Source organism: Phalangium opilio, unplaced genomic scaffold, assembly GCF_054372755.1.
Source record: "Phalangium opilio isolate 3A_F unplaced genomic scaffold, DU_Popi_V2 ptg000013l_1, whole genome shotgun sequence".
NCBI lineage: Eukaryota > Metazoa > Arthropoda > Arachnida > Opiliones > Phalangiidae > Phalangium > Phalangium opilio.
The window spans coordinates 5,409,025-5,426,913 of record NW_028324148.1 but is presented as its reverse complement, the minus strand read 5'-3'; the positions used below and the strand labels follow the sequence as shown (position 1 = coordinate 5,426,913).

Genomic DNA, 17,889 nt, shown 5'->3' with positions numbered 1-17,889 from the left:
TTGGCATCCACTATTAAATATTTACATTTTCCTTTCGAATTATGTCAAAGTTCGCTTGGTCTTTTTAGACAGTGTTTCAAATATTCAATGCTGAGCTCTCAACACGTACTCCCTTCAAAATAACTAATTTCATGATAAAATGTTTTCGGAAAATGTAATTGTTCTTGAAAAAGCGTAGATATGTAATTTTTCAATTAATTTAGAGGGAATAGATCGATTAACAGTAAAATCAGTTGATTGAATTTAATATTGATTAAGGATTAAATGGATAAAAATAACTAAAAAAATTGCAAAATCTGAACTTCAGTCAAATGATAAATCTCACACATATCGTTTGTTTTATCGGCCTTGGTCCAAACCAAGACGTTTTTTAATAATCTTTATTTGCATTAAATAATAATTTAACGTTAGAAGGTTTCATTGAATGAGTTTGAAATAAAATGTGCCTGCATAGAGCTATATCAGTTGAAGGGGGAAACATGGCAGTTGCGCCTGCCAATAAACGGAGCCGGTTTTCACCCTCCCTACGTGCGGGCCACTGTAGAACTCCGAATTAAAATAGCTCTATTATTAAATGATGCCAATTTAAGTTCATCTCATTGTTCACAGTCAAAAATATTTCACCACATTACCTCGATAGAAACAGAGGCAACCAACTCGCTCAAACAAGTTAATGTACTTGACATCAGTGGGGCTGGTTTTACAATATATCACCTGCTACATTTAAGCTAGACTCGCACTCGACGGAAATCATGACGGAGACCCGACAGAAAGAGGTTCGACCGAAAAATCTTTACACCGAGCCCGACGGAATTTCCGCTCGGCCGGGCGCAAGTTATGTTCTATTTTTCGGTAGTGTTCGGCGTTACGCCGGTGTCTCAGTAAATGAAATTATCCCACTGACTACGTCATAAATTTCAAGAGTGCACGCATACGCAAGATAGATTGATAGCCGCCATGTATTTTTTTGGTCGGAAACATGCCACGAAGAAAGAAAAATGTATCTAATGGGAGTATATAGAGGTAAGATGTTAATAAGGAAGTCTTTAAAAAGGAGGTTAGAAAATATACTTTCTTGTACGATCTAAGCGACAATGGGACAGAGATACCAATGCAGAGTGCGAAATAAATGTTATGGAAACCACTCTAATCTGTGACGTGACCCAAAAATATCTACCGCCAAACTCAAAATTCAGTCGTAGTGTGAACAGTCTACAGCCGGACGACGGCGTAAGGTAAAATTTCTACCGTTTGCTGCGTGATTTGCGCCGGGTTTTTTTCGGTCGAGTGGAAATCTAGCTTTAGAGGCACGAAGTTTTCATAGTCTGACGCAAGAATCAGGCCGTCAGATTAAACCTAAGCCACGTATTTTCCAGTCAGATTTTATATTCTGTTATTTAGCACGACCAGATCTATCAAACAACACCGGATTCATACATGTACCTCATGAGGTAAGAATTCATACCTCATTCGACCATTTTAACCCCCGTCTGATTTATTGATGGCCCCCTTTGATGACGTCAGATTTCATGTATTTGGAATCGCCATTTCCAGTTCTATCATTTGCCACCTTCTTTATTCATGTACCTCATGAGGTAAGAAATCATACCTCATTAGGGTCAAACATGACCCCGCCCCCCTCAAATGCCCCAGCTGTGACGCGTAAGACGGCCAAATCTATTAATGAGCATCAAAACGGAACTCATTCCAATAGTCAGACCTTTTGTAGTTTATGAGGTAAGATCCAGGCTACTGGCTCTTGGTCTATTCGATACATCTTTTTACCTATAAAAATATTTTTGTTTTCGCCCCTATCAATTTTTTACCGATCAAAATATTTTGGATTTCGCACCTATCAATTTTTTACCTATCAAAATATTTTGGATTTCGCACCTATCAATTTTTTACCTATCAAAATATTTTGGATTTCGCACCTATCAATTTTTTACCTATCAAAATATTTTGGATTTCGCACCTATCAATTTTTTACCTATCAAAATATTTTGGATTTCGCACCTATCAATTTTTTACCTATCAAAATATTTTGGATTTCGCACCTATCAATTTTTTACCTATCAAAATATTTTGGATTTCGCACCTATCAATTTTTTACCTATCAAAATATTTTGGATTTCGCACCTATAAATTTTTTACCTATCAAAATATTTTGGATTTCGCACCTATCAATTTTTTACCGATCAAAATATTTTGGATTTTGCACCTATCAATTTTTTACCTATCAAAATATTTTGGATTTCGCACCTATCAATTTTTTACCTATCAAAGTATTTTGGATTTCGCACCTATCAATTTTTTACCTATCAAAATATTTTGGATTTCGCACCTATCAATTTTTTACCTATCAAAATATTTTTGATTTCGCACCTATCAATTTTTTACCTATCAAAATATTTTGGATTTCGCACCTATCAATTTTTTTACCTATCAAAATATTTTGGATTTCGCACCTATCAATTTTTTACCTATCAAAATATTTTGGATTTCGCACCTATCAATTTTTTACCTATCAAAATATTTTGGATTTCGCACCTATCAATTTTTTACCTATCAAAATATTTTGGATTTCGCACCTATCAATTTTTTACCTATCAAAATATTTTGGATTTCGCACCTATCAATTTTTTACCCATCAAAATATTTTGGATTTCGCACCTATCAATTTTTTACCTATCAAAATATTTTGGATTTCGCACCTATCAATTTTTTACCTATCAAAATATTTTGGATTTCGCACCTATCAATTTTTTACCTATCAAAATATTTTGGATTTCGCACCTATCAATTTTTTACCTATCAAAATATTTTGGATTTCGCACCTATCAATTTTTTACCTATCAAAATATTTTGGATTTCGCACCTATCAATTTTTTACCTATCAAAATATTTTGGATTTCGCACCTATCAATTTTTTACCGATCAAAATATTTTGGATTTTGCACCTATCAATTTTTTACCTATCAAAATATTTTGGATTTCGCACCTATCAATTTTTTACCTATCAAAATATTTTGGATTTCGCACCTATCAATTTTTTACCTATCAAAATATTTTGGATTTCGCACCTATCAATTTTTTACCTATCAAAATATTTTGGATTTCGCACCTATCAATTTTTTACCTATCAAAATATTTTGGATTTCGCACCTATCAATTTTTTACCTATCAAAATATTTTGGATTTCGCACCTATCAATTTTTTACCTATCAAAATATTTTGGATTTCGCACCTATCAATTTTTTACCTATCAAAATATTTTGGATTTCGCACCTATCAATTTTTTACCTATCAAAATATTTTGGATTTCGCACCTATTAATTTTTTACCTATCAAAATATTTTGGATTTCGCACCTATCAATTTTTTACCTATCAAAATATTTTGGATTTCGCACCTATCAATTTTTTACCTATCAAAATATTTTGGATTTCGCACCTATCAATTTTTTACCGATCAAAATATTTTGGATTTTGCACCTATCAATTTTTTACCTATCAAAATATTTTGGATTTCGCACCTATCAATTTTTTACCTATCAAAATATTTTGGATTTCGCACCTATCAATTTTTTACCTATCAAAATATTTTGGATTTCGCACCTATCAATTTTTTACCTATCAAAATATTTTGGATTTCGCACCTATCAATTTTTTACCTATCAAAATATTTTGGATTTCGCACCTATCAATTTTTTACCTATCAAAATATTTTGGATTTTGCAACTGATGTCCGCTTGAAAAGTAATAAAAGATGTCCCGACAGGCTGACGGGCAACGCCGAGTGCCTAATTCGCTCCTAGGGTGCTGCAAAAATATTAGTCATCAGTAAAATCTACTCATTCTTTATATCCATTTGATGGAAGTTCTTATTACACGCGAGCGACGCCACGGGTAACAGTTAGTATTAAACTGAAACGTAAGTTTAACAAAACGGTCTCTGTTTTACGTTGCGAGTTAGAGTTGTACTTACTTCAATAGAGAAGTGGCGACAGTGAACAATTTGTCCTTACAGCGGGTGCACGGTAGTCGAGGTACTTGGAGGGATGTGGTTTGACTAAGGATCCGCGTCATGCGTTTATAAAGGATCCTTTTCGAGTTAAACAGGGGAAGGGGGGACGGACGTGACAGTATAATAGAGTGCACTTCAAAGGGATAATGAAGATAGGAAATATTTTGTATTGTTAACAAAACTGACATTAAGATTCTCTTCATTTTACAATTAGTTCTAGCAGGAACACATGACCGTCTAATAAGAATCATTGTTTAGTAATTTTCACTCAACTTTAGACCACCAAACCGTGGGCAGGCAAAGCCGCGTTAAACGCGCGTTAGAAAATGGATATGCGTAGCACAAGCTCTCACTCATCTCCCAACCGCCATTTTTCGGTGATAAACTTGCGACACCAGCCGTCACAGCCGTCAACCAAAACCCGCATAGAAATTTACATTTGAGACACGGGGGCGCAAGTATTCCTATTAGTTCTATGTATTCCAGGTTCTTGTGACCCAACATCTTGAAAACTTCGTCTTTAAGAAAAAGGCAGAACATTCTTCAAGACGACTTTCTTTATTCCTATTTCCGTTCAACGTTTTTAATCGTGCAGTTGTTGAAGTTCGACTTGATAATAAGTCACCATGATTTTTAAAATAATGTTTTAACAGCAATAATCAATTAAAAATTAGGGCCAATCTTCATTATCTCTTACGTGTCAGGTGTGTTTTTAATTTTTAGCGTGCCGCCAATCTCAATAAAAGCCAGATGTGTTTTAAAATAAGTTATGATTTATTTTTTATTTTCTAGTATTGTTTACTAATTTTAGTTTTAACGCAACAGGTTGTAATGTCTGAGAGATTAATTCTTTCCCGTATTGGGGTAAGTGACCGGGACGCTGTTGTTGAACTAAATGAGTTTAAAGTTTAGTATTATTGCGCCCTAGCTTCAAATGAAATTTAGAGTTACAGAAGTCCATAACCCCACTCGAAGTAATGAGATGTAACGGTCGTCTTCAGTGTGGAAATTTTGTTCCAACCCCCCCGTTTTAAGACTAGTTTAGGGGAAATATTCTCCCCCCCCTTTCAAGCCGGGCTTGGCGCCAAAAATATTTCTGAGAGGGTATTTTTTCACGAACGGGGTGACGTTGGGTAGTATTGTCCAATCGAAACGTTCCCTTCTCTATCGTTTCCTCTTGCCACTAGTCCCTACCACAAAAAATGGTATAGGGGGGGAGTAGAATAAGGCTTGGCGGGAGAGTTCCACCAGTGCTATTTTTTTTCACGTACGTATAATCTTAAATTTTGGATTTTTTATAAGTTTTCGGTTATTGTTACTTCTCTATTTTTTAATATATTGCTCATATTCAGAAGACTAAATTAACTAAGTTATATAATATTCTTCATAAAAATTTTTGATCTTAACTTAAACGATAAAAAAAGGTTTTTTCGTATTTAAAAAACAAGTTGGAAAAACCAAAATATTACCTCTCCGAGTCTAGTGGAGGACTACTTTTACAAACTTATTAACCTAGATATAGAATTATTTCTCTTTTTTGAAGTAAAAATTTACGAATTATTAAAGCAGTATTCCAAGAATAGCGAATATACAGTAAAGCTGACGACATTTACATCCAATAAAGATATGTCTTGGACACATGGAAATCAGTAGATAGGAAAGAGCAGGAAAAGAAGTGTATAAATTTTGGAGAGATATAACATTTATGACTTTGAAAAGGCCCAATTGTCTACGCCTCAACTGTTAACCCTATATTCTCATAGCTACATTCACATCTGGTTTTCAGTATAAAGACTACTGTCTCGTTTCACCTCAACGATATTCTTAGTGTGCCAACATGAGTGTTAACGTTAAATATACCAAAAATGACTTGTGGTTAGACGCACCAGAGAGGGTAGAAAGATGGGGAGTTGAAGCTAGCGGCTTTGGCAAAGCATTTTGTGTGTTCTCGCTTTTCTTCTTTATGTATTTTATTTCCCTCCTAATATCCGGTTCACTGTATTTCAACCAGTAAGAGGGCAAAGAAAGATGCGCGCGCGCACACCGGAAGCTTAGAGGTAAACTTTCGAAGCGAGAACACTCCCGCCAAGCCTTCTACTCCCCCTCTTCTACCCTCTTTGAACGCACTGAAAGTCAATGCGCACCATAACAAGAATGAAAACTTCAAAGCTGTAACCCGATAACGATTAGCCCATTCACTGATCTAATTGCTACCATGATGCTCAGGGTTCGTACGGAACCTGGATAACCTGGATAAGTCAGGGATATGAAAAATAGGGGAAAAAGTCAGGGATAAGTCAGGGATTTAAAAAAATTCCTAAAAAGTCAGGGATATGTCAGGGATTTTGTTTGGTATATCAAACCAGGCTTCGAGCAATGCTAAATATGAGCCAGTTGTGAAAAGTGGGCTCTGGTAAATACCTTAAAATGGTCAGGGATATTGGGAAAATTTGGTCAGGGATAACCTAGAAATGTCAAGGATTTTCAATGTTAAAATTTTGTACGAACCCTGTCAAAATAAAATAATATCAAATAGGGTCGAGATTTGTCCAGAAATAACCCGAATTATTATGTCTGGCATCTTCCCCTCGCTCTGTAGTGAGTTAGTTGATCAAAAATAGGCCAAGAGGAAAACGGAGTCAAACTATCATCTGAAATTGATGGAATAGTGTATCGAAATCATAAACAGCCTGGTGCTTTAGGTGGCGCTAACATTGCGCCATTTGTCACTTCCATGGTTACTCAGGGTGTATTGTACGGGACCAATGAGGTTGCTTCAATCTCCCCGCCATTTGTAGTGAACCACGTACCAACCCGACGTCTATAGCACAACCAATATGACGTCATCATTGAGGCAATGTTTTGCACGTATTTACCTCTTTTCGGCCTTGTCAACTTGAAAAGCGTTATTTCCCAAATAAAAATTGAAAGCACTATTTTTTACCACGTGACAATTTATTATATAAGAAGATACACGTGTTTAAGAAGAGCGCGAGTTAGCCAGAATTCAATCAAATCAAAAACAATATAATGATTATAAAGAATGTGCACCTTGTCCATTAGTATATAATTCAACTCACACAGTGCAAGGGGAATGTAGTATTATTCTACTATCATTTAGTGTTTTTCCCTCTATATTTACCCATACGCCCTGCGATCCCTACAATTACAAAGTCCTTCATTTCTATTGTAACCTATATGTTGCTGAAAATTATCTATCGGATAAAAACAATAGGGGTGAACGCCATAACTGTCGCGGGAGCAGTCGAACCCGGTGCACTCATATACGTCATGGCATATACAAAGACAGCTGTGCTCCAATGTAAGGTTTTTAATTTTTTCCTCATCAGTCATTCCTTCCCACCTAAATGGGACGTGCACGATGCATTCCAACTTCGTCACCCCCGGGCATTTCATTGTTTGATTACACTGTTTGTACCTCTCCTCGGAACATTCTGCATTAAAGAAAACATAAATTAAACATGTTGGGTAAGCCAAAGGACTAAATCTCCGAGCCGAAATGACTGTCGCCAAAGACCTACCCTTTCTTAACATGACAAGACGACCCAAGGGCTCGTAATAGTAGCTTCATCGTACGAGTGAATAGCCCTTCTATATCCTATCCTAATGAGTGGATAACCCCTCTATACACTACACTAATGAATGGATAACCCTTCTATACCTTACCCTAATGAGTGAATAACCCTTCTGTACCTTACCCTTATGAGTACAATGCGTAAAATCAGAGTGAATAGCCCCCCGATGCTCTACCCTAAACAGTGGTAAAATTATTACCCGTATAAATTTACTTCTGCTGTAATTGTAATATTTTAGTGATTATCCTCTCGACGAGTTACCCTTAGCAATGCTAAAATGATCAAACGCGTAACGGTCATTTAACTTTACAACATAAACTTATGCCAACGCATACTTATCGCGTCTTATTAATTTGATAGTTTTAGTGATTACCCCCTCGATTAGTCTAGACATAGACTTATGCCGACGCGTACATATCGCATCTCTTAAATTTTTAACATGAACGTATGCCCAGAAGCGTTTGAAAGAGAAAGAATTCGGTAAAACACCCTACTTGAGTTCTTTCAAGTTCGGATTCTTAGAAAAGTAATGGCTTGAAGTTTGAGAAATTTTAAAGAGAGATTGAAATTTCTCTCGTTTTAGATAAGGCAATTAGATAAATTTGTGTGTTCATAAAAGACTACTGATATTACTGTTTGTTCATTAATATCTTTGAAAATCAAAAATCCCTCTTTTCACTCTCCCTTTAAAAAGACGAACTATACTTCTTCTTCAGACCAAGCCAAACTAATACCCCCATCGTTAGATGTACATCAAACGATGTGGCTAAAAACTGTTACTAACAAGTAGAGTTCGATATTATCTGCGTCATTTTACATTTATCCGTACTCTAGCATTATCCACTGAAGTTGTACGTGAAAATTTATTGCACTCACAACTTCTTTTTATCAATAATCGGTTAATCACTTATTTGAACATAATGCCGAGCTCTACTTGTAAAATTAATACCAATCTACGACCATTGTAAAAACAGACAGACACATGGACAGAAACGTCCAGAACAATACCTCTCCGTGACGTAGGTCATCCGGAGAGTTAATTGAGCCTGCTTGTGCAGTAAGTGTAAATACTTAGTTTAACTTAAAAAATGCTAGCCAAAATGAATTATTATCTAACGAATTCCAGTTAGATGTACTTACTGTACGGATTACCATCGCAGTAGCTAAGTTTTACCAGCATCAGAATGGCAAAGACCCACTTGAACAACATTTCTATCTGATTGAATAGTTATAATTATATGTTTAAAGTAAATAATCAGAGACACTTAAGACGTTTAAGAAAAACAAAATCAAATTGCGCGAACGTTTTAGAGGTTCTTAAAAATGCTGTCTATTAAATGATAGACATTCACTTTCTTTCCCAGCTTAAACGGACCACCGACTACATCCCCATTGTTCAACGATGTCTCTAATAGAAACATTTGCTAAACGTCTACAGCTTGCAGCCCTGATTTTCTTAAAAGCCATCGGCTTGTAAAGTTTTAGAGATCCTTTAGTAATAACTTTCGAGACATCGAAGATAATTACAAAGTTTTTGGCTATGCTCTTTTAAAATCAGAATTCCGCTTTAAGCCGACGAGTCTTATGGTTGTACTTACCAGCCAAGAGAAGCGATGGCGATGAACAGTTTTGGCGAATGTTTGTCGTTGGTTAGTTGACGAGGAACTTGTACAGTTGGCAATGGCTCCGCCGTCTTGCGTTTTTATATGATTCGTTTTGAATTAAAACACGGGGTATTTGTAAGTAGTAGGGACTATCCAAATACGCATGGATCCAAGATGGCCGCCACCCCAAGATGGCCGCCCTCTCCCCATCCACCAGACTCAAACCAAAACTTTTCAGACAAGTCTGGACTAGCCCGAGCTGTTAGTTTCAACCCCCATGACATCATCTTCTTAACTTAAACCAAAACTAAACCTATAGTCAACCTTGACGTCATTCCCTGGCTTGCTAACATTGGGTGTTGCCCTTTAACCACTCCAGCTTTCTGTAAGCCTAAAGTTAATAAAAACACAGATTTTAAGACATCAAATATTTACTTTTTATAAGATGTACAGATATGGGTGATAAATAAATACAGAATATATATTACAAAATAATCAACAACCAACAAGGATAAACAAACATGTTTTAAAGAGTTCATTTTTCACGTTGACCCTGTATCGTTATTTGACTCGGAAGTGCAATCGGCGGAGGGACGTTTGGGTTTATTTTCTAATTGTTTTCTGCTTCGCCGTTCAATTTCGTAAAGAGTTAACAAAACGTTGACTATTAACCCGTAAACAAAAAAGAAAATGAGGCACAACATATTGCGAGGGCTATGATAGCAAATGATATTTAAATAGCTAGTACATGCTATATGTAACATACTAGAGAGTTAAGCGGCAGTTTTAATTGGATCCTATTTGTCACATTAGGCGGAGCGTAAGTAAAGAGATAATATCATTGGATAGGTTAATTAAGGTGGAGTTAGAAAATAAGCCTATAATTATAAGTCTGACAAGAATAACAAATATAGAAATAAAGATTTTTTAATAACAAACAATATAATATATACAATAACAAATATTTATATGAAAAACCCACCACCATTTAAAAAGATTAAACACCGGTCGACCCAAACCCCCCACTGCCGCGTGCCGTCGGGGTCAAAGTCTAGAAACAACATAAAAATGTGTTACGTGCTGAAACCTAAATTAAAAAAACTTGAAAATATTTACCGCCGTTTCCACCGGTCTTAGCAATATAACCGGGGTCACTATCAATTGGGCAAGCCTATTGCCCCGCCGAATATTGTAGGCGGTGTCCCCGACGTTGGCTATGACGACTTTTATGGGTCCCCGATAGTCGGCGTCTATTATTGTTAAGAATTATTATACTTTTAAGCATTATAAAATAACTAATAAACATACCTATCGTCCCCTCGGCGACAAACAGCCCTTGGGCTGTTAAGCTGCTACGGCCAACAAGGCGGCCGTAGCTGTTCTCGGGCAGCATCACGCCTAACCCAGTCGACACGATTTTGATACCGTGAGGGTCGATTACGGTATCCACTGGACAATATAAGTCCAGTCCGGCCGACTGGGGGGTGGCGCGACGGGGAGTAAGCGCTGCCGGATGGATTTTAATCACGGGCAGGCAGGGCAAACGAGGAGCAGTAGAGAAAGACATCTTAAAGTTTTTGGGACTGGTGTTTCAGAAACAGAAGTTAAACAACTGATAACTTTCATTTTGAAACACGGGGCTTATATACAAAATTAGCGAGGTCAAATCTAATAGTGTCTAGGCAATACTTTCAAGATTCTTAAAATTCAATAAATAGCCAAAAAGTTAATTAGATATATAGGTATAAAATTACAAAATCTCTCCGAGGTCTAAGTTTTTTTTTCGTATGCAAAAAAGTTGTCTAGGTGTGTTTTAAATAATTCAAACGAGATCGTGTTATATAAAAAACCCTTTAGCGAAGGTTAAAAAGAAGTTACTTTGATAAATGCCTAAGGGGACAAATATTATTCGTATGCAAAAGCTTGTTTAGGCGTGTTTCGAATAATTTGAATAATTCTCACGAGATCGCTTTATATAAGAAAAACAATTTATTAGTGAAGGTTAAAACTAATTACTTTGGGAGGGACGGAAATTGTTTTTTTGACATGATTTAAATCTAAATAAATGTATATTAATATTAAACTATAGAGGTTATTTTTTATATAGATAGATATCCTAATGTCTTCTATAATCTTTAGTACCAACTCCACAATAAAAAAATGTTTTTTAGGTCAAATTAAAAATAGCGTATCAGACATAATTATATTTTTTAAATTCTTAATAAAAAAAACCATGTCTAAGCCTGTATTCTAAAAAAAATGGCCCTGAGATTTTGGGTATAAAAGCTTGAGCATGGGTATTGGATTCTCACAATCGATCCAGCCATGAACAAGTACCAAGAGTCTCAATCTATGTTTGAATCTCCACCGTCTTCTCCTAATAATCGACAAGGATCCAGCAACGGTCAACGAACGCTGAGTCAATTTGTAAAACCCGACCCCGTTGAGATCCTCCTCGATTCTGACGACGAGGAGTTTGTCCAGGACGTGTTGCAGAAACACGTTGTCGGCGTCAACGGGGTTGAGGGGTCCTATCGCTTGAGAAGCGACGGGCAATATTTTGAAACTAAAATCCCCCCGCGAAAGGGGGATTTCTACATAGATATCAGTATATATAAATTTAAAGATATAAAAGACGCCCAGGCGGACAAACTGTGGGAGTGTAGACATAAGCGGCTAAAAAGAGTCGTTGACGCTAAAAACAAAGACGCCATCAAACTTCTAAACGCTTTCCATCGCTTGGTGGACGACGTGAAGAACGACGCAGAAGCCGCTCAGCAGCCGCCAAGCAAAGTAAGTATCTTATTAACAATAAATTTACAAACCAAAAATTTTGTTCCAATTTTTATTATTTCTGATAGAGATTCAAAAAATGAGTTCGAGCAGCGGCAGCAGCGGGAGTGACTCGGAGGGTAGTGGCGGAGAGGAACACGCACAGGTAAACCGGTACTACACAATTGAGCGACAGATTGACAAAACGAGTCGCAAGTGGCATTGTAAACAAATCGATTTGCGTATAGCTTTTAAAAATTTGAATGACATTCCAACGCGAGATTTTTTTCGAATTTTTCGAAAAATTCTCGACGAAGTTATACGCAAATTAGTAACCGAGAATCCCGGGTATAATCGGGTTCGATTTGTTTTAAGCTCCCCCGGATTGACGACCCCTGTTAATATTAAATTTATAAAAATTGACAAATTCACCAGTAAGCGAATCATGCGAACCATCTATAGAGTAACGCAATCTAGTCGGGACTTTGTCTTTAATGGGGAAGATTTTCAGTTTGACATTATTTTTTTAAACCTCGATGCAAATATAGGAGTTTATTATAAGTCCATAAAAAATAGAACTTTGGTTAATTTGGATTATTTCGTTAAACAAAATAACCAATTTATTTTTATGGAGAACAATGATAACCTCTGCTTTGCTCGAAGTTTAGTTTTGGGTAAAGAGCTGGCCGATCGCAATTTTTATCGTCAAAAAAAGCAAGGTCAGCCATTTAACCGAAACAATTTTGACAAACTGAGACGCAATAGCGACCTTCAAGGTAATATTGCGAAAATCTTGCACAGGAAAGCCGGCGTCCCCGAGGGTTTCGTTACTCTAGAAGATATTCAAAAATTTCAAAATTATTTAGCTCCCCATTATCGAATCGTAATCGTTGATGCTGCGAATAATTTTACCATATTTTTCAAAGGCCCCCAAGCTCCTAAATTTATTTATTTATTAAAAATTGGCGACCATATCCACCCCGCAAAAACTTGGCACGGTATGATGGGCGGTTGTACCTCTTGCGATTTATGCTTGAAATCGTTTTACAAACGTGAATTGTTAAAAGAGCATAAATGCCCCGAGGATACAAAACCCTATATATGTTTTCGGTGTCAAGGAGAAGCTTTTCATTTAACCAACGAGGATGTTTTAAAACGTTGCGACGAATGCCACCGCTACTTTTTCCCGGGCCCGTGCTACGAAACTCATTTACTTAATGGCACCTGCGCGAGCCAAAAACGATGTTTAGAGTGTGGGCGACTGATGGGTGACGATCACGACTGCAATCCCGAATGCTCTCAGTGTAAAATAGTTCATCCGCCAGGTGAACATTTTGTTATGCCTTTGGAAACCAAAATGAAAGCCTCGCGGTTTATTTATTACGACATTGAGACTATTCTTAGAAATAATATCCACGTCCCCATTTTACTAGTTTGCGACGTAGAGACTGAAGCTGGCTTTGAAACTAAAATTTTTTACGGCGCCAATTGCGTCGAGCAATTTTTAAATTATTTATTTAGCGTCGAGCAGGTAGTTTTGACTGGACAGAAGCGTAAAACGTACCAACCGCGCTTTACTAACACTCAAGTCGTAGCTCATTACGCGAAAGCTTTTGATAACTTCTTAATTCTTAACGCTTTAGTCCATAGACACGTCACCCCTGCCGTTATTTTTGACGGCAGTAAAATTCTCATGATTCATCTCGAGGGACCGCAAATTAGATTCCTCGATAGCTTTAATTACATTAGTCAACCTCTGCGTAATTTCACCAGCATGTTTAGCCTCGGCGATGTGGCGAAAGGATTCTTTCCATTTGATTTTCATACCGAAGAAAATCTTAATTACATTGGCGTCATCCCTGAAGCTTCGTACTTTAACGTAGCTCAAATGAAAGCCAATGATTATCGAGATTTTCAAACTTGGTACGCGTCAATGGAAGGATCTATTTACAACATCAAAGAGGAGCTTATTAAATATTGCATTCAAGACGTCAAAGTCCTGAGACAAGGCGTCGAAGCTTTTAGAAAAATTTACGTAGATCTAACCAAATTAGACCCTTTCTGCTTAAAAAATATTACTTTGGCGGGTGCTCTAACCACTATTTATCTTAACAATTACTATAAACCTTACAGCATGGGTATTGTTCCTTCTAACGGCTATAACGCAAAATTTAATCACAGTCAAATTAGCTTAAAATATCTCGCTTGGGTGGAGAAAACTGAAAATATAAAATTGCGCACTGCTTTAAGCTACGGGGGCGAGTACCGCGTGGGTCGCTATTTAGTCGACGGCTATAGCGAAACTCCTCCCAAAATCTACGATTTCCACGGTTGCTACTTTCACGGTTGTCCATGCCAAAAACTTAATGCCTACAATACCCAACTCAAAGCCAGCAACAGATTTCTGTACGAGCGGACCCTAGATAGAGAGCTGTTTATTAAAGAGAAGATGGTCGGGTATGAATATACCTCGATCTTTGAGTGTCAATTTGCTAAGCTTTTAAAAGAAAACGCCGAAGCAAAGGCTTTCTGCAAAAGTTTAACTTTTCGACCTCAAATATCAGCCCGTAGCGCTCTCTATGGGGGACGGACGGAAAATTTTGTTCTTAACTGCCACGTGCAAGGTGAGGAGAAAATTTTCTACAAGGATATTATTTCTTTGTACCCGAAAGTTTGTCGCGATTGTCCGTACCCTAGCGGCCACCCCATAATCTATAGCAGAGATTTTGACAAATCGCCAGGGTGGTATTTTGGCGTTATGAGTTGTCGTCTGCTTCCCCCTCAAGATCTCCACATCCCCTTAATTCCCTTCCGCAGCGGTGGTAAATTAGCCTACGCCCTCTGTCGCACGTGTCTAGAATTGCGAGCGGAAATCTGCGATCACACTGTCAACGAAAGGGCTTTCGAATCAGTCTGGCCAACGGTTGAAGTCTATGCCGCTATGGAGCATGGATATAAACTCCTCGATATATTCGAGGTGTACCATTATCCAAAAACGGAATATTTCTTTGCCCAGTACATGACTGATTTTATCGCCCTAAAAGTGAAGAATTCCGGATTTCCCGCTCACGCGCAAACGCCTCTGCAAAAAGAGGCGTATATCGCTGATATAAACAAGAATGAAAAGCTTTCTCTGACCGTGGCGGATATTCAATCAAATCCTTCACTGCGTAATATCGCTAAAATTAATTTAAATTCTCTTTGGGGTCGCATGGCTCTGAATACGGGAAAGATTCGCAGCATCTTTATCAACAATTATTACGAATTGATACGATACGCGAGCGATTACACTCTGGAATTAGTCGACTTACGGCCAGTTACGGAGTCGATCGCTCTTTTATCGTACAAAGCCAAAAGCGATTACGTTTCGGACTACAAACTGGGGTCGGCCATTGTGGGGAGCTTTGTTTCTTGCTACGGGCGACTCGAATTGAACAAGATGCTGCTTCGATTAGACCGCGCAGCCTTGTATTGTGACACCGACTCGATAATCTACCGCCATCTACCGGGAAAGTTTGACATTCCAACTGGCAATCATATTGGTTGCTGGGCGGACGAACTCGGCGGTGATTATATAACTTCCTTTTGTAGTACCGGTGCCAAAAGTTACTCGTTTCGCACTAGCAAAGGAAAAGAAGTCAAGAAAATTAAAGGGTTAACGTTAAATCGAGAAAATCTTGAAAAACTTGACTTTGAAACCTTTGAAAGTGTAGCGATGAATCCGGAAAAGGAAGTTACAGTCAATGTCCCTTTTAATTTTAAACGGGATAAATACAAGCTGCAGCTAGAGGCCGTTAAAATCACCAAAAGATTTCGCCAAACCTCGAATAAGAGATTGTTGAACGCCGATTTGACAACCAGTCGACCCTACGGTTTCAAAGAGGCAACACCCGCTTCAACATCTCTCTCGCATGAATTACGAGGCTAGGCGAAGACATACTTTTGAGGGCTTGTGGGAATCTTGCGTTCCCATCGAAGCCCTGGCCAAAGACGGTTTCTATCTTGCAGATGTAGAAACACAGACGACGCGCTGCGCCTTTTGCGGCATCGCCTTGTACCAGTGGCGTTGCACGGACCATCCATCGAGGGAACATCGGAAACACAGCCCATCGTGTCCGATGGTTTCCAAAAAACCGTGCAACAACAAACCACTGCGTCAGGGGTTTCCCGACTTCCCGACCAGCGAGGGCGAGGATGTTTGCGAGCCTCTAATCCAAACATGCCCAGCCACCAACAACGAGCGGTCGGGAAACGAAAAAGTGCGCGTGCGCATAAATCCGTCGTGTTTTCTTCTGTAGTGCGTGTGTACCAACTACCCTCCGAGTCTCGCGTCAACTTTAACCTCCTCAACGTGCAACGCTTCCGCCAGCGTTGTCTGGAATTAGAAGAGAAACTTTTTAAAAAAACAATTACTTCATAGGGGATTTTTTTTTTTTTTTTGGGTAAAAAGGTTTCGTTTATATTGTTTAAATATTTTTTAATTTGTGTTTATTAAGGGTCTTTGGGTTTTGGGTTAATTGTATTTTTGATTATATATATATATAAACTGTCAATTAAAATAAAAATGTTTATTAATCAAGATGAATCCAACCGAGTCAGTCTCGCATTCTTTAAAGTTCCAAACACCCGCTCAGTTTCTAATCGTGGGGCCAACGCAAGCGGGGAAGAGTTTTCTTTTAAGTAACTTATTGCAAAATCATCAGCTTATGTTTGACCCGCCGCATAAAAAGGTTATTTATTGCTACGCCGCCTGGCAGCCAAACTATGAAAAATTGAAACAATTGATTCCGGGAATTCAATTTATTCAAGGCTTGCCAACGGCGGATCCGGATTTTTGGGAGACTCATCGCGACTCCTACTTGATACTAGACGACTTAGCTAGCCAATTATTTAAACAAGCTCATATTGCCGATTTAGTGTGCGTGACGTCGCATCATTTAGGGTATACGGTTATTATTATTACTCAACAACTGTTTCCCAAGGGTAGCCAATCGCGGATAATTTCTCAAAACTCTTCCTATTTTATAATAATGAAAAATCCTCGAGATGTCGCCTCTATTAGATATTTAGCGCAACAAATAAGTCCAGATAACCCGAAGCGTATTACGGAGGCGTACAGACTAGCCACTAAAGAACCCTATAGCTACTTGTTAATTGATTTAAAACAAGAAACTCCGGAAAATTTACGATTAAGGTCGCGTGTTCTACCTCACGAATCACCTATGTATGTCTATGTCGATTAAATTTAATTGTCATTTGAATAATGGCCCCACGCGTTAAACGTCGATCAGCAAAACGCTCCCGGCTCGTCGTAGCGCGTCCCTCGACCAAGTTTGCCAAATTTGTCCCTTATTTACAGAGTTTGCGTCAAACTAGCTGTAAACAACGGCGAACCCTCTTAAACAATAGTAGCGCGCCTCAATTAAAGAGCATTCAGACAATTTGTAAGAATTTAAAGGGCGGGGGTATTTATTTGAGTAAAGACCGTAAGAAAAAGCTAGCAAAGTACAAGAAAATTATTAGACAACTCGGATCAAGTACCTTGTCGCAGAAAAGCAAAAAAAAGCTGTTGTTGCAGCAATCAGGTGGTTTTCTTACGACGTTGCTTGCCGCAATCTTGCCTTCGATTGTCCAAGCCATAGCTGCTAAACTATGAAACAAATGGTTCTCGTGCCCGCTAGCGCAGTAACTTCAACAGCTGCCCAAGAGCACTCTGCTTTGGACCGAGAGATTGAGGATATTTTAAAATCGCCATTGAATGCCTACGATAAATTATATAAATATTTAGACGCTTTTAAGAAATATTTAAGTATCGAGAAACAAATTCCTTTACCTAAATTTGAGGTCGTAACACAGGCAATGTCTAATGTCCCCACGCCGCCATTACCGGTC

The 17,889-nt window shown here is 38.0% G+C and overlaps 1 protein-coding gene across 1 annotated transcript; it reads left to right on the top strand.

Annotated features, from left to right (window-relative positions):
- Nucleotides 1–11,550: 11,550 nt before the first annotated feature.
- On the top strand, nucleotides 11,551–16,582 carry LOC149707929 (uncharacterized). The gene is made up of 3 exons (XM_089864173.1): nucleotides 11,551–12,018; nucleotides 12,087–12,163; nucleotides 16,006–16,582. Exons 1-2 carry the CDS (start codon nucleotides 11,551–11,553, stop codon nucleotides 12,099–12,101), a joined length of 483 nt encoding a protein of 160 aa, XP_089720299.1. The 3' UTR covers nucleotides 12,102–12,163; nucleotides 16,006–16,582.
- Nucleotides 16,583–17,889: the final 1,307 nt, after the last annotated feature.

What these genes read in the sequence shown, in the direction of transcription:
- LOC149707929 (XM_089864173.1), top strand. Translation starts at nt 11,551, where the DNA reads ATGAACAAGTACCAAGAGTCTCAATCTATGTTTGAATCTCCACCGTCT.